Source organism: Tyto alba, unplaced genomic scaffold (assembly GCF_018691265.1).
Source record: "Tyto alba isolate M040663 unplaced genomic scaffold, T.alba_DEE_v4.0 Super-Scaffold_20000042, whole genome shotgun sequence".
Lineage (NCBI taxonomy): Eukaryota > Metazoa > Chordata > Aves > Strigiformes > Tytonidae > Tyto > Tyto alba.
The window spans coordinates 10,245,680-10,269,893 of record NW_024881293.1 but is presented as its reverse complement, the minus strand read 5'-3'; the positions used below and the strand labels follow the sequence as shown (position 1 = coordinate 10,269,893).

Below are 24,214 nucleotides of genomic sequence, written 5' to 3'. Positions count from 1 at the left end.
CCCTGGCTGCCTTCTGAGCTCAGTCCCAGGGGTTTTGGCTCTGGGTTAGCCGGAGCCTGGCTCCTCCTGGGCATGGCGAGTGTCTCCGTGCCCGGACACGGCTTGCAGTGTTGGAGCTGATGAATGCAGGTGGTGGTTTCTGTTGTCCAGGACACCTGGTTCCTTCTTTAGTGCTGCAGCTCAAAGTTAGATCTTAGGATATGCATGCAAATGGGCAGTCTTTTGTAAATCCAGTGTGACTAAACCCGGTATAAATTTCCTTTCTAAAATGATTTTTAGTTATCCAGTGAACACCCTCGGCCTCCGAGGGGAGGCTGTTGGCACAGAGTAGCTTCCATGGGGCAGTTTACCAGTAACTAAATCCTGGAGAGGGTGAGCAGGTATGTACAGGGCAATCTCGCTATGAAGCTGTTTTCACATCTTTGCTTTGGCAATACAGCAAGTTTCACATACTTGATTCTCCCAGTTAACACTTTTTTTTTTTTTTTCCCAGTTTAATTCAAGCTAAGTTGTCAGTGGCTTTATGCCAGCTCTTCAAATGAGGGTGAATATCTTTAAGTCCTTATTCAACAAAAGGTAAAGCACAGCACCAAAGGTCCTAAAAGGACTTTGGCAAATGCTGCATACTTGGTGGCTTTCCTAAGTTGATCTCAGAGCAGTGCACTGAGTTGCTATTGGCGCTTACTTCAGAGTGCAAGAAGAAAGTGCATCTCACATTCACAGATTTGAAAAACAAGATTAAAGGAAGTGAAATAACATACCAGAGCTGGTCATTCCCCGGCAGTTCAGGCCAGGGAGGTTGAGGCTGTTTTGGTCTCCTTCCCGCTACCTTAACTGACTCCTGTCCAGACCACGAGGTGCTGGTGAAATAGGAGGCGGTGTTCACTTTTCCAGTAAAAATAGTTTTCCCTGGTTAGTTCGTTAGCGCTGGCCAAGCTCTGTCCTCGTGCAAGAGAGACAGTGAGACCACAGCGGTTTCAAATTGAAAGCAATTTAAACAGGCCTTTCCCTGTGTGTAAATACATTAATTCCCAGAATTTATGCACAGATTTTAACTTGTCTGAATAGATCAGGAGGAGCCAAGAGTCAGTGATGGATTGTCAGAGCTATTTTGTGCAGGTGTGCTAAACCCACCTCTGCCTTCACACAGGCCTAGGTCGCTCCTTCAGTGTATCTCTGCAGTAGGTAAAACAGTGGCAGCACTGAAAAGAAGGGGAAAAAAGGAAGAGGAAGAGAGGGGGAGGGAGCTGTTCCTTTTTGAGGGTATTGTCTTTAATGATTGAAAAAAAGAGCAGGAAAAATGTATTTAGCAGAGTGAGATAACTGTGTTTGCACATAAATACACATGTAAATGTTAAGCATGGTGTATTAATGAGCTGCTAGCCACACATAGCATTTTAATTGCTTAATACTACTTTGGCAGTGCAGTCATCCCCTAGCTCTGCTCCTGGGTAGCATTTCTTTTTAAATTTTGTTTCTCCCTCCCCCCCAGTGCCTTGTTAAAGTTTATTGCTGTGGGTTCTGTAACTCTGGCATACGAAGAACATACAACTTGCCACAAGAGGAAACCAGTTGGGTCGGGTGAAACGTTTTAGTGGTTCCAGCATGCAAACGTGTTGGGTGGCGATTGCCCAAGCAGCGAGCGCACAGCCCTTACTGGAAAGATTACGAAGCACATTCCTTGCTCCTGCAGGAGAGGGAAAGGGCTTGCCTGTGTAATAGCAAAACCAGAGGACGGTTGTAATACAGGCTACTCCTGGGAAGGAGGAAGGGAATGGTCTGCTCTTTTGCAATTCTTACCTCCTCTCTGCGGGGAGGAAGCCGGTGCTGGGGGAAGGGAGGCTGGAGGAAGCGCTGGCATGTGCCCTGCCCAGGAGGGAGCAGTCGGAAGGTCTTTGCTTTTGTCACTTGTTAGTTCAGCAGAGATCTTGCTTTGTAACTACGTATGGTCGCTTACATCCATAATTCATCTCTCCCTGGGCTAATAGTTCTGTCTGGGGTTGCATGTCCCTAACTGTTCCATTTTTAGCTGTCTTTAAGTTAAGATCTGTGAGCGGGAAAGCTCCCTGTCAAGGGTGTGCGAAGGGTGGTGGTTTCCTTCCCTGTCTGTGCCAGCTTGCAGGCCTGTCTCGGTTTTATGGCCTAAAGTAGCATTTGGGTGTGATGTTTCCATGAAACTTGATGCTTGTCCTGATGTAGTGTGATTGTCACGTTCCATCACACCTGTCAAACGCTTGGCGCTGCAGCATCTCAGAGGCTTAATTTTGCTTTGTTGTCAGGACTGAGACATTATGTAGTCCTGCAGACCATTTTTATCTATTAAATCCTTCCTGGTTTACACAAATTGCCAAGAATTGAATTCTTAAGCTTTCCAGACTCTTACACTACTGAGTCTGGGAATGGGGTATAACTGGTAGATGTATTATTTTGCCTAGAAACCTCTTCTGGATAAACACAGCTTGTTTTTAATACCAATCTCCTCTATGTGTCATCCCATAGTTGCAGCTTCACTGCTGCTGCTGGAGTCTGAAGCAACCTGAGAAATACTCAGGACTGACAGGAAGTAACTGCTTTTCCCATTTCCTTACAGGCAATATTTTAATTCCCCTCACGATTTTTATATGAATTCCATCAGCAGACCACATTTCTTGGATACAAACTGTGCATCTGTGGACTCCACTGACTTCTTACCAAAAAATGGTGATTTTCCTCAGGTAAGTACATAGCTACTGATGGCTTTGGGGGAGAATGGTACTTTGTGGTGATGGGGTTTATTTTTCAGTATTGCCTTATTGAAGGGAAAGGAAGAGTGGGCAATATCTTAAATTTGTCCATCACCTGATAGGAATTGTGTGCAGTTGGGATAGATTCTCTGACAACAGCAATCCAGAAGCTCTCTGTTGGCTTGGTAGGAGCTTATCTGTGGTAAAATTGCTTCTTTTAAAGTGATGTTTAACATAAACACTGAAAGTGCCTGGGAGAATCCCGTTTGCAGGAGGGCATAGGTAAGTATGAATTTGAACATGCTTCAGACAGTGAAATCATTTGCCTCCTGAAGGTCTCTTCATTCATGCATGTTGCATGTGCTTTCTCACTGATTACAAGTGGTGGATTCCTGAATAGTGAATATTGAGGGATTACATCAGCTCAGTGCCTAGTAAACTGTGATTTGGAGCCAGTCCATTCTTTACAGAGCTGAAGTGTGGGAGGACTGAATAGTCACCCTGGTTCATTCGGCATCTCTGGGGACCAAGAGCATCCTCACCTCAGGGATCTCTAGGTGGGAAGGAGTTCTTGCCATGGAGTTTTTGAAATGTCGTGCTGGCTTTTGTCAACATCTCATGATAAGGTTGGTCAGTAAAGACTGGAAGGCAGCTGATACAATAGAACTGACTTGGAATAAAGAAGGGACTAGCTATATCCTTTCTAGGAGTTAATATAGATATTATCAGTGTCTGGCTGTGTATGTTCTTTGCATTAAGGTTTCCCCCAGCATCTGAGGATACATAGTGAGTAAAACTGCAGAATGTTGCCCTGCCTTGACCCACCCAGGCAGCAGCCAAATGGATGAACTCCCTACCTCAGCTCTCCTATGTCAGTAAGTCACTGTTGCAGTTACCTGGTCCTGCCCTGCAAGGGGCACAGCTTGCTGCACTCCACAACCCTGTGGGAGGTAGCCAAGGAGGGGGAGTGCAGAGTTACAGAGCACCCCTGTGCTTCCAGCCCCTGACTTGTGTCCTGAACCATTGAGCACAACTCCTTCAGACAAGAAAGAGGAGAAGGAGCAGGGCTATGTCAGTGCTCTGAGACAGACACATGCTTCAAGCCGTGTGCAGAAAAACTTATTCGATTAGACAGTGCTACAGGGAGCTTATATTAGAAATCAGTGATTGATTTTATTTTTCCTTTTTTAGTATGTTTAAGGTTTTATAATGAGACCTGATTAACAGGATGGTTGGGGACTCATCAGTTGCTGACAAATTGGAACTTCAGGCCTCAGGGCTGCTTGGAGGGCCTCAAAGCAACCTTTAAGGTGTGCAAAATCATGGACTCTCTTCAAAATCTTCATCTATGTTAACTATAAGTCAAACTTGTTTCACTAAAGGTATTGTTTTTTTTCTGGTCACCAAGAACATTACCAGCAGAGTCAGGCTTCCTCTGAGTGTGAGAACTGGCTAATCTGAACATCACAGTTGTCTGCTTCAGGTTTGTGACTTGGTGTGGTGTATAAGCACAGGGGCACTGTTTGGATGTTGAGTGAGATGGAGCAGAGTGTGGTTTTTTTCCCCCTCTTCTGTGTTCAGGTGAAGACTGACCTTTCTAGAAGTTTCACTATGAATTCTAAGCATGCCTTACAGCATAGCCCTGAGTTGCTGAAAACACCACAAGGGAGACATGAGGATAAAACAGGGCAGTACAGATGTATTTAGTGCAAACATCGTGTTTCGACACACCAATAAATACTTCAGTAGGCCCTGTTAAACTGCTGTGCACACTTGCATGTATTTTATTTTCAGTAACTGCTGAATGTCAAGACACGTGTATAGGCAGAAACTTTTTCCTTCTTCATCTGTCTCTTCCTGCATGATTCATTCATTGATGCATCAGCAAATCGATGCATTTCCCCTATTCTTGAGGGGGATGTGTTAATTCCCCCCTCATTGTGCTTTTCTTTTCTTGGCATGGCTAAAGAGAGGTTTTGAACCTCCTTGGGGCTGTGATTTCTGCAGGTTTGGATTTACATATGCTGGGGATTTGCGCTTTTGGAGGTGAGCCACTGGTGTAGTAGTCCAAATTCAACTCCTTGAGCAAAGCGGCTGGGAGAGCCTCACATTAGTGACTCACCTGACGCTGCAGGTCTGGCCAGTCACAGTAGCTGTTGACCAAGGTCTTCTGTCTGGATAAAATCAGATAAGTAAATGAATCGTAATAGCATTGATCTTTGCCTCCTGCAGAATTAATTGCAGGAGGAATGAGACAGAAATGTGACCTCATCAACTTGTGAAAGCCATTTAACAGACTGCGATGGGGAGTGGGAGAGGGGTCCTCACCATAGGTCTCAGCTTGCAGGTCTGGTGTAGTTTGGCTGATGGGTTTAACGGGAAAAGGGCTTAATTATTTCTTTAACTTATGTATTTTATAGTATCTAAGTGGTTGATCAGCTTCCTTCCCCTGCCGCATCACGGAAATTGATCTCAGCTGGCTTGGAAGATCAGATTTTTGGAGATTCTTTGTGAAAAGGAGATACTTTTTTGTGTCAGCGAGGTGATAGGAACAGGAGAGCTCTGAGACTAACCAGGCATAAATGACCTCAAATGGTTTCTAGAACAGGGAATAATTCTTGTGCCACTCTCATCCTTTTGGAGAGGAAGTGGTGGATGGGAGCGAGGTGGTTGTAAGCAGTTATGCTTTTGCTTGGACTCCTTCTGCTTCAAGTATAAAAACAATAAAGTGTCCTCCTTTGAATTGAACACAGCCAAGCCAGTTCTTTTACTTGGGTAATGTACCACGTAATAGCAGGTAGTGCCATGTACATTCCTATGAGGAACAGAGCATTTTTATGGGTGCTTTTCTGTCCTGCTCAGGGGTTGTCTGTAAGCCTCTGCACTGAGCGTTACAGCTTGGGGCTTTCTGAAGATTCCCACAGATAACCCAAGGCAGTGATGCATCACTGTGTGTGCTCTGAAACTGAGAAACACTGAGTAAGACCTTTGGTAGAGCTTTGTTTTCCAGTCTGAAACTGATCTGATGGAGTTCGCACCTCAGAGGCATGGTGTCTGTCTAGAGCTGCACAGGGCAGATGGACACGAGTGCTCGCCAGGCATTTTGTGTGACGGTGCTCGTTAATGTGAAGTAACACTAGTGTTGTGCTTGCTGTCTCTGCAGAGGTGTTTCAGTCCTTAGTCATCCTCCTGCTCAAGTGGCTTGTTCTGCTGAAGTACAAAGCCAGATCAGCCTTTCTGAACACTTGGCTTTTGACTTCTGAGCTTTTTACATGGCTTGCTTCTAGTGCTCTCCCATATTAGCATGCAATAACCACTAAAGTGGAAATCCATTGATAAAACCCAGGGCTTTCTGAGCTACTCATCATTGCTCATCCAGAGAAAAGCTGATGATTTTTCACAGGAGCCAGAATTAGAGCCTGGATCTGGTAGAGCAGCAGGCACTTAACTGGAGCAGTGGCATCAGTCTGGAGTCATCCGGGAGCATCCTGGAGCTTTTCCATCTCTTGTTTCAGCAGTATTTTCCACTTTACTGATTTCTTGCTGTCCCAGATGCCAAACTGTTAAATATTAACAATCTGCCTGGAAAGCTGAAACATGCCATTCAGGAGGTGTGGGAGCAGCTTGGGTGGTTACATCTTTCCAGGTGACTATATAGGAAAGTACCTATCTTTTCCATAGTGCAGTAGTAGGAGTGGCAAGTCCTGTTAAACTTTGTGCTGTTATGGCCATGCCAAACAGAGGAGTGGAACCAAAGAGAACATGAGGAGTTTGCTGCACGCTTTGGTAAGAGATTCTTGATTAAATCTGTGGTTGCTGGGCAGACAATGTAGACTGGGTGCTTATGTAGGAACTTGTGCTGCCTTCATAGATGAGTGCAGACTATTCTCCTGTCTTTGAGCTACCCAAATCCGATCTGTGATAGTTCAAGAGCACAGGACAGCTTGCTATCCCCTTGGGTTACAGCCCTTCGTGTATCTCAGCAGCCTGCCCCTGCTTGACTTGTGCTCGCTGGCGGGGGGGCGGAGGGCAGAAGTGTCATCTCTGATCTGGGGCGATGCTTTGTGCTCCCCGTGTGTGACCCGACAGCGAGCCGGGGAGCACTGCGTCCCCACAGCGCACCCGCAGCCGTTGTGGGCTGCAGCGGGGCTCCAGCCTGGCCGCGGGCTGCGTCGGCAAACCGTGGGCAGTATGTCTCCTTAAAGAGTTTTCGAGGAATACTGAAAAAGGATTTAAAAGGTCTAAAGAGCAAATGACTAATGATTCTGAGGTATTTGTGTAGTAAACGCTTTCTGTTGGTGGTGATGATCGGAGGAGTGTTCGTGTGCCCTAGGGTTTGGGGCACTCGAGGGTTCAGGGAGTGGGAAGGCTGACGCGTTTTCCTCCAGCACTGGCGTTTGCTCCCCCCTCTCTTCTCTCCGTATTTTGTTTTGGAGGTACTCAGCTGGACCTTCAGAGTGTAAAGCCTTTGCTGGCCTGAGGATGCCGTGAGTGGGAGTTGCCACATTTCTTAATTGCTCTGGGAATTTCTTTTTAGTTGAATCATTTCACCGCTGCAGCGTGAGTCTGGTGAAGAGCGATTTCTGTGTGTATCGCAGCAGCCTCACTGAGCACTGTCTGCATACTGGAGAAGGTGCTTCATTTGCACGGTCAGAACAGCCTAATATGAACTTGAACTTGTTTCCTTCACAGTATTTTTGTTTTTTTGGCTTGCTCCTGGGTGATTCATCCTTGCCGGTCTATTGGCATTCTTTATATAAACAAGTGGCTTAAAGTGAGGTTTAGAAAATAGTTATATGAGGCCATATTGGGGTCTGATAGCATTTCTTGATCTTGGGAACTGTTGTCTTAGGCCAAAGTCTTGCCCAGACCATGTGGTGTCATCTCCTTATGGAAAAAGTCTGACTGCACACATATACTTAGAAATCAAGGTCCTGAGGAGGAGCAGGTTTTGGTTTCCATTGCTTCTCTCATTCCTGGCTGTTTATTCCTTCAGCCTCAGGTGCTGGTGAGTTGGAAACCAGTGCTTGTGTGCAGTAATTCTGCTGCAAAGGCATTTTTATCGTATCAGTGCTCTCTTGTGCCACTGATGGTAAGAGCTGTTAATTGCCACACCAAAACACTACATCCAGGAGGTTTAATTTATGCTTTGGCATCTGCTGTCCCTCGCAGGTGTGCACATTGAGCTGTAGTCTGTCCCCAGAGCCTTATCATAACAGCAGAGCAGCCTGCTCTAGAAAAGCATACCTGTGACGTAAATGTGTGCTGCTCTCAGCCACCACAGATTTTTCACTGTTTTATCCTGGTTAGAATTACTTAAAGCACACAAGTCTGCCCATTTCCTCAGAGCCTTTCGTTATCTCAAATGATCCTGCTAGTTTCTGATAGTCAATCTCTGTTTCTCTTTGTGCAGCTTCATTTGACTTGCTCCTTGTGCCTATCCAGAACAGGACTTTTCCTCCTCTTCTGACTTCATATGCCATAAATTACACTGAAAAATAAACCTGATCTTTTGGCAGCACGGGTGAGCAGCTCCTGTTGAGTGTGGGAGGTGTGGGCACAGCAGGTGTGCAGGGGGGCTCTGCAGAAGCTCCTTCCTTTTCTCCTCAGTGAAGCAGGTCTACATATATAAACGTGTTGGCAGGAAACTCAGATACCCTTTTTAAAATCTGAGTTGTGCTTGGACTGGAGGGAGGAGGTCAGTCCAGACTGATTGAGCTTGTGGGGGCAGGGAGGAATTGGCTGCTCTTGGGTAGAGTCATTTGCAGTAATGCTGTAAAGGTGCAGTTACAGCCTTGTTTGATCTGCTTGTGTATGGGGGCTCTTGTCCACACGTGTTAATCATAAACCAGCCCTCTTTTCACTACCAGCCCCTTGCATTCTCCTACTAATCTTTCTTGTTAAAGGGGGGGAGAAATTAACCTACTTTTTAAAAAAATATTAATTTTTAAAAGTGCTTTGGTGCACAGAGCTGCGGTGATTTAAGAGAAATCAATGTAATGGTTATTAAATTATATGAAAGACTTGGTTCTGACTGAAATTAAGAGTTTCCTGGAATAAGAAACATCCTGGAACTTCCTACCGCTGTCCTGGAGTTATGTCTACAGGGAGCACAGGTAGTAAAATCAATCTGAAGACAGTTAACTGGCTCTGGTGCCTTTGAAGCATTTTACAAACAAGTTGCTTTACATGCTCATGTCTTTGTTTTTGCACTCCAGGGTTGGGGTTTTGGCTGACTTAATTACACTTTGTAAACACTTTTGGTGAGGTGCCTAACACTTACTTCAGGCCTTGGTTTAGAAGAATGAAGGCTGTGATTATAACAGCTCATCTGACCTAGTTACAGTAAGTACAGTGAGCAAGTGTTGCCGCCGGTGTGCCAGGAGACGGTGGCGTCAGCCGGGGCTGTTGGTGCGGGTGAAGCGTTTGGCTGCTCCGGTTGTGAGCTGGGTGCAGGTGAGCTGTGCTGGAGACAGGCACGCCGGTCTGGGCCGTGCCCCTGCGCTGGCTTCCCAGCCCAGGGCCAGACCAGGAGGGTGTGTGCGGGTGCTGCAGCCCCTTCCCGCACTGCAGGGCTCCAGCATCGGCACAGCGTTCGCCGACCGAGTGCTCGGTTTGCTCCGATCGTCTGATTTAGCCACCCTGAGCTGGTTACTGAGGAGGAGGGGACACATCTGGGACGCAGCTGACGTTATTCTAAAGCCACGTCTCCTTTTGGTTGGATGAACCGTGCTTCAGGAGTAAATCTTTCCCTTCCCTGTATAAGAGGAGCTCATGGGACTGTTTCAGGTGGAGATACACAGGTTAAGTGAGAGTAATTCTGTTTTGAGACATAATTTGTTGTCCTTTGTGTTTGTCTGTGGATTGCAGGAGCCAGCTGGGATGCCCATGGCCCTAGGGAGGGGGTACAAGGGCCTGGAGGGCTCTGGCATCTCCCCCATTCCAGATTTGTTCATTTTCATCTGTGTTGCTACCTCCAAACAGTGATGTCCACCTCTGGGCAGGAGAGAAGGCAGAAGCGGCGCTGGAGATCTGCCTTCTGAAGTTCTTGGCAAGCACTGTTCTCTGCCTCCTCCCCTTCATAAAGCTAACAAAAGCGGGAAAAGTACTGGTCTGAAACAGAGTGCTCTTAAAAAATGCTGGTAATATAGTTTAATAGCAGACCACTGGGAGATGTTTTAAAAATAGATGCTTTAATTAAAAGCAGAATCCGTCTGAGTCAGTCTGATCGAGTGAGTTTCCCCGTCTCCAGTTCTGCTGGCGGTCACTGCGTGTCCTGATCCATAATGTGCTCAAAATACCAGTGGTCCTACCACAGCAGTTGCCACGAGAAATACTGCCTCTGATACAAACACCGTCTGTGGTCATTTTTCTTTCCCTGGTCTCATAGGTTTGCTACTCCCCATGCCGCAGCATCTTGCTGCCTGCTGCCATGCACTGGTTTCCTCCAGCTTTCAGGATCACCTGCAAGAGTTTACCCTCTTGCTGGCTTTCCTTTATGCTTTGTGAGTTTTCCTGGTTTCTCCTTATTTTAAGGAGGAACACCAGCCTGGGAGTTCCCCTCTGCGCTTGCTTGGTGGCAGGCCATCTCCTGGTCCTCTCCCCATTGCTGAACAAGCAGCACTTGCTTTCTAAATTTCCAGTCCTCAAGGGAGCCACGTGCTGGTGGGGCTTGCTGATCCAAACATACCCCTCACACACAATGAATTTCAGCTCTGATTATAAAATACCTACCAGCTGCTTTGTTATCCTTGTTCTCAGGGTCTGTTTTAAAAATAAACCCTTTGTGGTCTCAACTTGTCAAAGCCTCTCAGTTCAGTCACTCACCATACACCTTGCTTGCTCTCGCTTGCTTTTGAAACTAGAGCAGAGGCAGGAATGGCTCTTGGTTCTCAAAACAGCCAAAATGCAAAGCAAAGCCCTGCACCCAGTTGGCTGAAACCAGTCGTGTCCTGGGAACAGGAAAAGCAAGGCATGGTCTGTATGATATGTATTCTCCCATCTTTCATCCTTCTGAAAAAAACCCCAGCCCTGTTAGGACAAACTGCAGCACGCAGGTAGTCCGTACTCTTCCACCCTTTAGCCACTCTTAGATTTGCTTTTCCAAGAGGCGTTGCTGCAATCTGTTGACAGCCCCCAGTGACTGCTCCGGTCCCCCCGCGCGGCTGCCTGCCGGGCTGGGTGCCCTCCAGCTGGGCTTGCAGACACCTTCAGCAGCCCGATGGCTTTTTTTCACAAGAGTCTCCCGGGTCAGGAGGCTGAGCCTGGAGTGTCCTTGGCCACGCCTGAATACCCCATCTTTTGGCAGCTCAGTGTTTCAGGAGATTTAGTCCCGAGTTCTGTGGTTGCGTGAGGATGATGAGCTGCCAGGTCTTCTCTGGTGCAGGTGTGTTAGTCTATAGTGATTTGTATCAGTGCTTTCCTCGAAGCTCAGCACATGCTTTCAAGAAACCATCAGCATGTTCAGGAAGCTGTCCTGTAGGCCAGTGATTAGGAGGTGGGAGAGGATGTAGCGACGGTTACCCAACAGAGCAACTAACGGGGTTGCACACTTCAGATTTTCCTAGAAGACAGTAATTCAAATTAATGTGGATGCTGAAATAATTCTGCTTTCCTGTCCCTGTCTGTCAGCGTGCGTGTTCATGAATCAGTTGTGGAGAGCCGAGATGCTGTGGCATGCCTCCTCCCCTAGGACAGGTTGTTAAAATTCCAGGTGGTGGTTTCTCAGTGGGTTATCTTATCTGCTGTGATTATATTACTGTGGTCTTGCAAAATCAATTTAGCAGTCCTGGTTATCTATAACATTGTCATACATCTTGCTTCCTTTAGGCAGCCCAGTTTTGTTGCCCACATTTTGCCCCATTTGTCCACTAACAGAAAAGGAAGAGGAAATAAACCACCTGCTTCTCAGAGGTTGCATAAATAGCAGGGCTTTGGTAGACTTGGGCAAGGGTTGGTGGTTTAATCAAGGTCACACAGCAAGGCAGTCACCAGCAAGTCACTAATTAAGACATTTCAAAAACATATTTGGCCTCTTCACTTCAAATGTATCATTAAAGCACCTATCCCAAGCTCCAGGGCACTACCAGCTAATTAAAGACAATCAAATTCAGATAAAAGCAGCAGTGAAAACCTGCTGCCTTTCTCCACCCAAACCAGCTGCCCACAGAAACCAAACGCTTCATTTTCACCACAGGTTCTGTAGCAGAACTCATGAAACTGCTGCTTGGGGCCTTCACCGGGAGCTGAAATGTGCTCTAGTAACAGGCAGAGCCCAGCAGCGATGCTCCAGCCCCCCGGGCGAGCGCTGTCGGGATGCCCTTCCCTCGCCTGCTCTGACCGTGGCACCGGCATCCCTGGCTGCAGTCTGGCTGCCTGGGGAAAGGCATTTTTCTTTCCTATTTGCTCCCTGAAAAAAACTCTAGGTGTTTTGCGTGACAGAACGTGGATCCTCGTTATTAAGGGCTATTAATGTATCAACCCCCGTGGAGCTGTGCTGCGGTGGGTTGTGCCACGTACTCAGCTGCTCGGGGAAGTGAGCCCCGTTGCAGGTTTCTGTCCTGCGGGTGGTTTTCCAGCCCCACGACCCAGCGTGTCCTTGCAGGGGCTGGTTCTCCCTCCTCATCTGGTGTCGTAAAGCAGAACCACCTCTCTCTGCTTTGTCTCCGCTGATTCTCGGCGGGGTTGGAGAGCACCTCATTTTCTGCTCTCATCTCTTGCAGGCCTGGTAGGGGCTTTGCTGCTTCTGTCCCTCTAAAGTTTGATTTTTTTAAAAGTGCCTCTCCACATAGGATTTTCCAGCAGTTCTCAGCACGAGGCCCCAAGAGCACTTGTGTCAGCACTGGCAGCAGGCGCTGAGCACCAGCTCTAATGCAGAACGGTGACGAGCTGCCTGTCGCTTTGAAGCCGTGGCGTGGAAATCCTCCGAGCAGGAGCGGAGAAGTCCGCAGCCCTGCGCCCCGCACGTCCGTCCGCACCGCGGGGCTCGCGCTCTGCCGGGTTTGCTGGCCCGGGCGAGTTCCTCTCCCTGCCCTCCTGGGCACGACAGCCCCAGAGCGTCGGGCAGCGAGCCCTGCCGAAGCCGCGCGCCCGGCCCCGCGGCGGTGCGGTGTCCGGCCGGGGTGGGAGCCGGAGCAGCCCCTGCACCCTGCCTGGGGACTGGGGGGGGACACACACGCACCCCCAGCCCGAGCCCGGCACCCGCGCTGCCGCCGGCTCTGCGAGGCAGGAGTAGACGGGAGCCTCTTGCACCCAACGCGAACAGGAACGTTCTCGTGGTTTTTCTGCAGGGCGGCGGGTGCTCTGGCAAATGCATTTCTCCTTCAGCCTCGGGCTGTGTTGGGGGAGACTTTCCTTAAGTTTATGATAACCAAATCCCTTTCGGATCTCCCTTTTTTGTGCCTTTTTCTCTTCCCCACCAGAAATTTTGCCTATTCCTATTACCAAAACTGTTAGAGTTAGAAGGGAAGTCCTTGGGGAAAAAAAAGGCACTGTTCCTGAACACTAAGAAATAACAATGATCTAGAGGAGAAAGTTAAGAAAATGGCTACTCCTTTTTATTTTCAAATTGCAGTATTTGGGGTGGGGCAGATACTGAAGACAAAAGAAAGCACGTGGCTCTTGGGGAGGAAAGAAACCCAACTTATGAATACTTTTCCTAATCTTTTTCGGTTTGATTACTTCATCCGAGCCCCCGCAATCAGGAGGGCAGGACCCCCAGCCCCGGAGCAGGGGCAGGCGCTGGTGTTTTCCGTGGTGGACGAGCCGCGGGGAGCCGGGCTCCTGCCCGGACCTCTCCTGCCCCGGCTCTGGCCGCGCCGCCGAGCAGCACAGCTTTGTTTACAGTGTATCTGTGGTTGAATTACACCACATACAGTAATTCTCATCGCATTGCCAGTAATTTCACTGACTTACCAGGCAGGCATCATTTCCTGAAAGTCAGCCCTTGTACTTAGAGGAAGTAAGAGCACTCTCCTTCGTGACTAAACACTATATGCAAATTTCCCCAGGCTTAGGACAGACACGCTGTATGGCTGTCCTTTTTTCCTCCATTTTCACTCCTGTCTTCTGCATGTTAATTTTTAAAAACCCTTGATGAGCTCTCTTCCTGGTTGTTGCTGCTGTCGCGGTCATGAATGAAGACCTTTCTCCATTATATACTGAAAAATCTCACTTTACTGCTTCATCCACGTTTTGCTCTGCCGACAGCAAATTGAATGCTGTTTTAAAATGTCCCAAATGCAGTTCTGGCTAAAGTTCCCATCTCGCTACAAGGTAATGCCTGATTTTTCTTTTTTCCCTCTTCCTTGGAATTCCTCCTGTGTTTTCTTTGTGAGGGTAGCCAGCTCCAGCAGCTCCCCTGGGCTGGTGTGCCCCCTGTAATTTTTGCCATGGCAGCAGAAGTTTAGGGGAGACGGCTCTTGATGGAAGGCAGTGGGAGCAGATTTACTGTGCTGAAAGTGTGATTTGTGTTTTGCTGAAACGTGTGTTACTTGGAGACTGTTCCTGTCAGTTAGGACTTGGTCACTGACTGGGAAACTTGGAGAAAAAGGAGCTGTGTGGAGAATTGATCAGTGTGTTTATGTATTTGTAATGGCTTTCAGGAAATTTATTTTAAAAACAGATGTTGGATACAGAAAAGCAAGGGAGATGCTTGCCAGCTACAGCACTGAACCCTTAAAACTGCAAGTTTATTGCTCCATATTTAGAAAGACTTTGGGTTTTAGCAGCTAAAAGATTTTTGTTTAGTGATCGACTGCTTTACATTGTAGCCGTTAATTCTTGATTCTGTCTTCTGAAACATAATTTACTTATACTGTCATTTTCAAGATGCCAAATCTTTCTTGTCTGACAGCGTAGCTTTGTGTATATATATTTGTGTGTGCCTGTGTATATATACATTTTGGGTTTTGTTTTTTTTTTTAAACCCCTATCAACTTTGTAGCAGAGTAATGGATAGTTGCAGTGCAGAAGGAGTATTTGTTTCCTCTGTGTCTGTGCTGTAAGCAAACAAACCATTTATATTGATGATTTGATGGCCAAAAATATTTTTAGGATGCATGCTTCTCTATTTAGTCTTCACCTGTTCTTTCATTATTTTTAACAGACTTTGTTTTGACTAATGAACTGAGCTGTTTCCAGTGGCTCGGAGAAGGAGGTTAAGTGTTTGGGATGTGTTACCCTGTTCTTTTTCTGATCTTTTCTAGGGAGTTAATTCTTGGTTTTGATAACTTCTCTGTTTTGGAATAATGATAGAGATACTGTGTGCCATAACAGCATTGATTGGTGATTCATAACCTGCTCTGGGGAGACCCCCCTGCAGTGCTGGGTCCAGCTCGGGGGCCCCCAACAGCAGAAGGACACGGAGCTGCTCGAGCGGGGCCAGAGGAGGCCACGGAGATGCTGGGGGGGCTGGAGCAGCTCCCCTGGGGGGCCGGGCTGAGAGAGTTGGGGGGGTTCAGCCTGGAGAAGAGAAGGCTCCGGGGGGACCTTCGAGCGGCCTCCCAGGGCTTAAAGGGGGGACAGGCAAGGTGGGGAGGGACTCTGGATCAGGGGGTGTGGGGGTAGGACTAGAGGTGATGTTTTAAAACTGTCAGAGGGCAGATTTAGGTGAGATCTAAGGCAGAAATTGTTCCCTGTGCGGGGGGTGAGGCGCTGGCCCAGGGTGCCCAGAGCAGCTGTGGCTGCCCCCTCCCTGGAAGGGTTCAAGGCCAGGTTGGACGGGGCTGGGAGCCCCCTGGGCTGGGGGAAGGGGCCCTGCCCGGGGCAGGGGGTGGCACTGGGGGGGCTTTAAGGTTCTTTCCGACCCAAACCACTCTAGGAACCTGTGATTTGCACTCACAGTTTAGAAGTCCAGCAAATGATTATCATTGATTTATCAAGTTACTCGCTAGAGTGTCTTCTGATATGAAGACCAGACAGTAATTTGTGATTCTCTATCTCTTGTTCTAGTACATTGATGTTATTTCAATTTCAATGTAAAAATGGAACATGCTGGCGAGACCCACTGCCAGCAGCTGTGCATATCCTCTGCGTCAGCTGGCTATTGACCCCTCATAAAATTCTCCATTAAGTGGTCACCCTGTTGTAAGGAAATTGCCCTTTCGCCATTTTATAGCGGGCTTCTATAAACTTAATCCCTGACTCGAGCAGTTAGTTCTGAGCTGTGTTTTCACAGCAGACTTCAAGGTCTCTGTTTGTGTCCGTCCTCCTGTAACGGGAGAGGCTGGGAAGAGTCTGCTGTGAGCTGCAGCGCGCGGGGCTGAGCTGTTCAGGCTGGTGCTTCGCCCAGGCGCTGGCTGTGCTGGTGCAGAGGAGTGGTTAACAACGCGGGCTGAAGAGATGGAGGCAAAGCAGGTCTGCCAGCCCCCCGCAGTAAAATCCTCCTACTAGTGATGATCTGCAGTGTGCTGTCTGGATTTTAGTTGCAGGCTATGCTAAATTGGAGGAGGGAAGAAAAAACAAAAAAAATTTAAAAACCCACCAAATCTCCCCAAAACAAATAGCCTAATTCCAGAATTAAGATTTACTTAGAGAATGGTTGCAGAATAGTGTTTGAAATAAAGATCCAACCATGCGGGATCTTTTGCAGAAATTGGACTTCTACTGAAACATAAAATAAGCGCTATTACTGTAAAAGCCTCTTATTTCCAGTGAGAAAATTTTAAAGTTCTTATTAATCAGTCTTAAACAAGGGCAAAATAACTCACTTCAGATCCTGACAGTGGAGACGGGTGACCTCTCTGGAGTGACTGCGCTGAAAGCACGTCAGAGCATTCGGAAAGCAGAAGCAGCGGGGAGCTGGCTCTGCAGTCCCTCTGCTCAGCTCATCGCCCCTTCGCAGCGCGTGCTGCCCCCGTAACCTCCTCGCTCTTCATGGGTTCTTGGGCCATCTCTTCTACCTCTGACATCCTCATCTTGTTTTCAGCTCTGTCTGTGTGTCGTGGCTCAGCACCTTTTGGCCAAGAGTCTCTTCTGGCTGGGATCAGCTGTAGCCGGCGTCAGAGCATCCCTGGGGCTGGTGGTGGCTTTATCCCCTTGAGGAGAGGAGTCCTTTGCTCACTCAGTTATTTCATGAGCTGATGGTCTAGGTGGTGATCCTTCCTTTCCCTTGAGGAGACTAAGGTGGCTGCTCCTGTGTGCTCCATATAAACCAGTGGAGTAATTAGTCAAGGCATGGTTTATAATGACAGGTTGTAGTTATCAGTATGACCTCGCAGTAAACAATTACACTGCATTTTGTATATAAGCAGGGGTAATTTACTGGGGTGGTACTGTAAGCTCTTCAGGGCAGGGATCTAGCACAGTACTAGTTTTAGTGCTCTGTAGATAATGTAATGAGGTAAGACAAATGGGAGACTAAAAGTTTGTGACTAATGTCTTGTAATGCTGCAAAAGGATGGGATCACTGAAGTCATTTCCACAACTAATATTAACCTCCCTCTGGCTTGGAGGATGATTGCCTCTTCCCATTTCAGTCCGGTGCCCCGCACAGAGGGGGCGGTGAGGGAGGTGGTGGGGCTGGAGCCTGCGCGGGGGGTTGCAGGGCTGGGCGCAGGGAGGTGAGCGGCGCGGGCCGGGGATCTCGGGGGGTGTTAGCGCGCTTTCACGCCTCCCGTCGCTGTTCCAGCCCAGCCCTTTCCTGTCTTCGGGACCCCGATGTACAGTGGCCACTCTAGTCTGCTCTGCAGCCGCCTTGCTGCCGTGCCCACGTGTTTGCAGACATCTCCTCCTGAACCGGCTTCTCTCAGTGGTATTTGCAGATGAGTGAGACCTGCACAGAAGGGTCTCGCCGTAGCTCTGCAGTACGGCCGAGACCATCCGATTCCGTGGATGCTGCTGCCTCTGTCCCTGGGTGGCAAAGTCCTCAGGTGGAACGCTGTCAGTTAAATGCCAAAATGGATCCGTGTAACAGAGTTTTTCATAATGAAAAGAAAAAAAAACAAAAACCCCCTGACTACACAAAGCTGGGTTTGTTTTGCAACTCCAGGCTTTGGGTTTGGCTCTTTCTTGTCTGTAGTGCAGTATCTCCCAGGCCTGCCTGTCCTTGAGAGTGCTTCTCCTCTCAGCATGCAGGTTATAATAAATGTCTTTCATCCTTTTGACTTAAAATCAAGGATGATGATGTCTCCTCTTGCTTGTTGTGACTAGGAACTGTCCTTGTACCTCCTGCTGCGAGCCGAGCTCTGAGGGCTCGTTGGGAGCAAGCCTTGCCTGCCGAACGCCGTGTGAGCGCTGCGAGGTGGCCAGCCCCGAGCTGTGCTTTTTTCAGGTCTGCATTCAGCGTGTCTGTGTCTCGGGACCGGCCACTTCACCAGCTGTTGCTCACGGCGTGTGGCAAAGCACTTGTCCTCTCACGTGTTTCGGGTGGGACAGTTGTCGTGCCAGGTCCATCTCGGGAGCTCTCTGTGTCATCACATTGTGATGGGTGTTCAAAGCAGATAATAGTTGTTGTTTCTAGTGCTGGGCTTTGAAAGTAACGTCTTCAAAGCAATTCTTCTGAACCTCTTGATATCAGTCTGTATTTATCCTCTGTGTAGTCTCTGGGCTATCAGACACCCTCAGTGGAGTTTCTGGCTGCGCCGGGTCCTCTGGCTGCTGCGTGAGTCCAGTGTGCCCAGTACCAGAGCAGATGGGTGAAGGGGCAGGCTGTCTGCCTGTCCATTTCTCTCTTCCTCCTTCCTGGGAATGGCCAGAAGAGTTGCTACAAAATTGATCTAACCTCTTTTAAAACAGGTGTAGTATGAAAGAGTAGTATTAGGTGATTGCTAAACTCTCTTCCTAAGCCAGAGCAAGCCCAGATGCCAATGCTCGCTGCGTTACCCGTGCCCTGGTTGGATCTGAAGAGGTGTGCTAGCACCAAAACGTAGGTCGTGGTGACAGTTTGGAGGCTGTCGAACTCCTGCGGTGTTTGTTCTTGGGAACATGAGACCAGAAGAAGAAGCAGAAGGGTGGGGAGGACAGCAGGGGAAGGTGGTGGCTTGTTACAGCAGCACAGTGGTTCAAGGTAATCAGCAAGTGTCTCTGCAGAGGACTGGAGGGTTCAGAAGAGGTTACAGACCATGGGAGTGGGAGTTAATGGAAAAAAAAGTCTTAGTAGCATGGACAACATTAGCTTGAATCCACACATACTGTCTGTACAGTACTGCAGGTCAGGACCTGTGAGAGGTAGGCAGGCAGGTTGCTGCGGGATGCACAAGGCACTTGCTCTGCCCAGGAAAGGCCATATTTACCCAAGTGTTTTCCTGCTTTCTCAAGTGTGAAAGAGAGTCCCATTTCCAGAGATCACTTAGTTCTGAGATGAGAAATCTAGGTGCCAGCTTCAGTCTCTAAAAAACCTTGGTTTCTGGGTAATCCTAAAATAGCCACAGAAATATCAAGAGTAAGAGCTGCACAGGAAACGCTGCCCATCTGCAGTGGTCTCGCACATCAGCGCAAGTAGCCGGTGGTAGCAGGAGGGTGTCCTGCACAGCACTGCCGCCCTGGTAGCACAGCCTAACGAGCAGCCCTTTCTCGTTAGGCCTTTGGGCCCCCCCAGCTGGTATTTGAGGAATACAGACTTCACACATCACGCCTGCGATCTCTGCTACTCCTTGCCTTCGCTTTAGTGCATCGCTCTTGCGCAGCTGCCAGCGCCTGCACCTACGGCTTTGGAGTCGAGACTCTTCTCGGGTGCCAAACGAGACATATCTGGGAAGAAGGTGAAGAGGACATGTCCTGATAGTTTCAAACACTGCAAGCCCATAACTTTTGATGGCAGCTGGGGAGAGTCTGACCCAGCTCTTGGCCTGAAGCCCTTAGGAATAGCGCAAGTAGGCTCAGCTGTTCGTGATTTTATGTCAGGCAGGGCTAAGTGACTTTTAAAAATCTTTGGCTGCCTTTCTGCCTTGTAGTAGGAAATTGGCCCTTAACTGGAAATGAGCAGCGATTTCTCCTCATATCAGACACCGTGGCTCTCCTGACAGCTGTGTTGTGGTATTTTTGCACTCATTTGGTTATCTGGCCCTGCGGAGAGCTTGAGCTGGCTGTGCGCGGACAACCCCAACCCGTGTCAACAGTCACAAAACTGATTTGTGTTGGCAGAGCCCTGTGGGGCACCAAGAAAGACCCGTTGGTCTGTCTGCCTATCCCTCTGGGACAGAGGCTTGTCTCCAGCAGGTTCTGTGTGCTGGAGCTTGGTGTTTGGAAGTACCTTGCTCCTCCATAAACAGCAGACAAAGTCCATCTGCTTTGAAAAAGTTTGAAAGCGATATTTGATGTGGAAGGAGAGCTGAGGTGATGTGACGGAGTCAGGGAAGGTGCAGTGATCTGTGCCAGAGCTAAGGATGTAGAGTAAGAAGTGCTTTTCGGCTCTTGGTTCTTGGCACCTGAAATTTGAAAAAACAGACAAAGAATTGATGGTAGGGAGGGGATTGAAGGTTCTTTCTGAGCTAGAGTCCATGTGACTCAAACCGACATCATCACTGGGTTGGCACAAAGTAAAACAATTGTAAGCCATCTCAGCACAGGCACCAGAAAAAGAGCAAGGGCAGAGCCTGATTCCCGTCACTGAAGCACATTGTCTTCTTGTCCGGACTGAGGCATGCCCTTGGGAAGAGGATTGGTAGGTTTGTCAAGGTTTAGCTAGATGCAAATCTAGATGACACTAGTGCTCCTTCCCCCCTGCTTCTGGCAGCCTCGTTTGTACAGAACCTGGCATGAGGAGACAAATTTTTTTCCAAAGCCTCCAGGTATTGCTGTGGTATAAATTGCAATTAAACAGCTGTGTCATGATCAGGTCTAGCTGGTACTCTGTGAGCTCCTGTGCATGAATGAAATACTTGAGTCCTTTGGATGTTAGGCTGAGGACTTTTTACCCCTCAGCGGTCTTTTTAAATCAAATACAAAGTTGAGGTGACTGACGATCTTGTTGAATGCTCCTCTTTCTTCCACTCTTCTGTATGTAGAGCTGCGCTCAGTCCGAGTTAGTCTTGAACATGTAATGGCGCTTCTGTCCAGTCAGTGCTTTTCCTACTTTTTCAAGAAACTGAGATTTTAAAACATCTGTTTAGAGCATGTTCTCATTTACGAGTTAATTTCTAAGTTTTGTGGAGCATGAAGTAACAGAGCTGCTCATTTAATAGCAAGAAATTAAAACTTCCTGGATGAGTAGGTGTGAGAAGGGACCTCTCTGATCTTCTCATTCTGCCTCCTCTAACTGTGGTCATTTTTCCATTTCAGGATTCTTCATACCTCGATGAGCTCTCCAACAACAACTCCCTCTTCTCGTCCCCTGCGGATTCCCTCTCTGACATTGCAGATCCTAAGGACTTCTTGCCTGCCGATAGTCTGAACCACGTGCCAACACTATGGGATGTAAACACGCCACAGCAGAACCAAATAGAGGTATGGGCTGCTCCTCTTCCATCCTCCCCATCAGACAATAAATACCTCAGGCTTCATCCTGTGGTGTTTTCACCAAGGAATTAAGAAACCAACCCAGTTCCCTGCAGGGGTGAAGTTGCAGTATGATGATGTTATTTCACTAATACCAACTTCACTTGGGGAGGGAGGGAGGGAAGAGATGAAGTGATTACACATGCTTTAGTCTCCTGGGAGCAGGAGAGAATCCAGACACCCTCAGAGGGGTGCGTGCGCTCTTTCAGAGTGTGGAGCAGGCACCAGCTCACTTTGTTCACAGCTGTGGCAGGTGAGTGCCTCACGAGGAAGATGTATCCCTAAAACATTCAGCAGGTCCAGAGTGGCCTGTGACGGGGCACTCAGGAGTGCTGAAGAGATAGACTCCAGGAAAAGCACCGTGATATAGATCATTAACTGTTCCCAGCACAAGTAGCCACCATTTGTTTATTCTCCATGGCAAATATTTTAGTAACAATGACTGAAAAACAAGCTCTGTCTCAATTCTAGACTAACCATTTGTGTTTACTTTGTGAGTCCAAGTCCCTGCAAGCTTTTACATCTCTGAGTTTTCCTGGGCGTGTGATCTCCTGGCAGTCCCATGGCAACATGTGGTTCTGTGCATTTTTACCAGCCTTCTGCCATCTGTTTTCCCTCATCTGTTGGGACTGATTACTCACTATTGCGCAACCTGGTATCAGTCACTACGGGTAGCCGCTGGCTTTGGTTGTTGGTGGAACAGATACCATACACATCTGCTGAATCTCTGGATCTCAGCGCTGTCAGTAAATGCCCGGCCATGCAGTAGGTTTTCTTTGTAGGTCATTCTCTTATGAAGACTGTTGGGGAAAACATTCAACGTGAATGTTTGTCAGATGCCAGAAGGCGATCTGTCATGCCTGTGCTTTAGTCACTGTTGTATTTTGAGGTTCTGTTGTGTTTAGAGGCTGCATTTTGCAGTTAGTAGTGTGTCTGACTGTATTTCCATCAAGAAAGCTGGCTGTCACAGCTTGGAAATAAGAGATTGGCAGCAGTTCCGCTTTGAAATGCCGCTGCTGTGTGGCTCAGTGACAGGTTGGGCATTGAAGGAGTGTGACTTGGTGGCGAGGGTCCTAGCCTGGGACTTGGGAAATCAAAGCTCCTGTCTGCTTTAGACTTTCTGTGAGATCTTAAGCCATTCATGCAGATCCTGAAATCAGACACCTGAGCTCTTGCTGAAATCACTGAGATTTGATCACCTTTATAGACCTGTGCAGCGTCAGCTTGGCCCTCAGTGTGTCTGTAATTGGAGGTGGAGAATACCACTGCCCTTCTTCCCGCAGATAAATGTGCTGGAGATCAAGGGCCTGGCAGCAAGGGCTGCACAGGCAACCCACGCGCGGTCTGGTAACTTTGGACCAGTTTGAACTTGGAAGTTTGAGACAGCAGGAAGAGAGCTGAGCTGTTTGAACCAAAGAAGTGGCTGAAGACATCACAGGCTTGTAAACCAGACGATTGAAAAAGCTAGAAAATAGATCCGTCCCCCAAGACAGAGCAGGCATGTGCTTTATTACTCCTAGTCTCCTATTATTCTTGGTTTTTTACATAGTAGCCTGAATCACTACAGAAATAGTTCTGTGGTGTCCTGTTTCTAAACATGCGAACTCTGGTTGAGATACTCAATGCCTAAAAAAGCTTGTAGTTTTGTTATCTGTGGAGTATACAACAAAAAACTTACTGGGAAAAGCTGTTCTAAATCCAGCATAAAGAATGCAAGTGAGAAACAAATCTGTACCGTGTGAGTGTGGGGCTAACTTGTGGGGCCGCAGCAGGGCAGCGGTCTCCAGCCGTGGTGCGTGCTCTGCTTCACGTCCTCCCCTCGCCCCCTGTCCTGCAGGGCACTTAGGTTCAGATAAGGCCAATTAACTCCTTGGAATTCCATTTATAAACAACTTCCTTCTGAAAAGAATCTCTAGCTATTTTAAACGTTGTCTTAGCTGTGTTTTCTGAATACAGAGGTGGTTGGGGGTGCTTTTTGGTTGCTTTTTTGGTGTTTTGTTGTTTTTTTTACTGAGTTTGACATTTCCTGATGAGGTGTCAATTAAGTACATCCTAGTCAGGAGATTTCCGTTTCTTTTTTGCATGGGAGGTGGTAACTCACAGGGCGGACTCATGTTTAGCAACTGTTTTATTACCTGAATTTCAAATATGCCTTTATTTGTTGATTTTAAAGGAGACAAACAAATGATCTGTTGCAAAATCTCAAGGCAGGGCTGAAGAAAAGGTTCTTTACTGTAACATTCAGTACAGGACAGAGACTTTGCTGATAACCTGCATCAATATACAAGCAATTTAGATAATCTCTCCTTTGTCCCTCCCCACATCATTACACCACCATGATTTTCCATAAAATTGCAGGAATTTTGAGTAGCCAGAGCAGTTACTAAGCTACAGTACAAAACTGAATGTTGGTCACGTTACACTGTGTGTGACCCAGGCAGATGCAGTCCTGATCTATTTTGGTACGGTGCATCCAGTCAGTTGTAGCTGTCTAGCCAGCATTTACCCAGGAGCAACAGCTAGCCTTGCACTGTGTTGTCAGGACTGTAGTTCTTCTAGAATTTCAGTTTCAGAGATTCAGGCAGAGCAGAAATTGTAATCTCTGAACAGCTCCAACACGTGGGACATCTCATGAGTGAAGTTGGGTGCATCCTGTGTGAGACCCACATGTAGATCCCAGGTACAAGAATAGCCTTGTACCTTCTCCTCTTTAAAAATACCCACAAACTGTCTTCTGTCACGTAGGAATTTGAAGATAGGGCCTGGAAAAGACTATATCCATATTTTGGCTTTCCCCCTTCTTTCCATCAGCTGTCACTAGCACTGGGGAAATGAGTTTACAGAAAGGGAGACAGAGCAAAATTGGAGAAAAGCATCACAGTGAGACTACGCAATGCTGAACATTTCAAGCTCACTAAGAAACTCTTATCTGGAGTGCCCAGTGCTGAAGCTTTAGGTGGAGTGTTTGTGACTGGAGAGGAAATGGCTGGAGGCAGAGCTGCCTTCGTGTGCCCGTGTGAGGAGAGCTGTTATCTGTCAAGAAAGGAGTTGTGCAT

The 24,214-nt window shown here is 47.8% G+C and overlaps 1 protein-coding gene across 3 annotated transcripts in view; it reads left to right on the top strand.

Moving 5' to 3' along the window:
• The window catches only part of SBNO2 (strawberry notch homolog 2), a 65,130-nt gene that overhangs the window by 17,675 nt on the left and 23,241 nt on the right, over positions 1 to 24,214 (top strand). Inside the window, exons 4-5 of one of the 3 annotated variants that reach the window (XM_032993449.2) lie at positions 2,591 to 2,714; positions 20,943 to 21,107. In XM_032993449.2, coding sequence (XP_032849340.1) covers positions 2,591 to 2,714; positions 20,943 to 21,107 — 289 coding nt within the window. Of the gene's footprint in view, positions 1 to 2,590; positions 2,715 to 2,969; positions 3,599 to 13,768; positions 13,998 to 20,942; positions 21,108 to 24,214 lie in introns of those variants that run through there. The other 2 variants (XM_032993451.2, XM_032993450.2) reach the window with 2 other exon arrangements.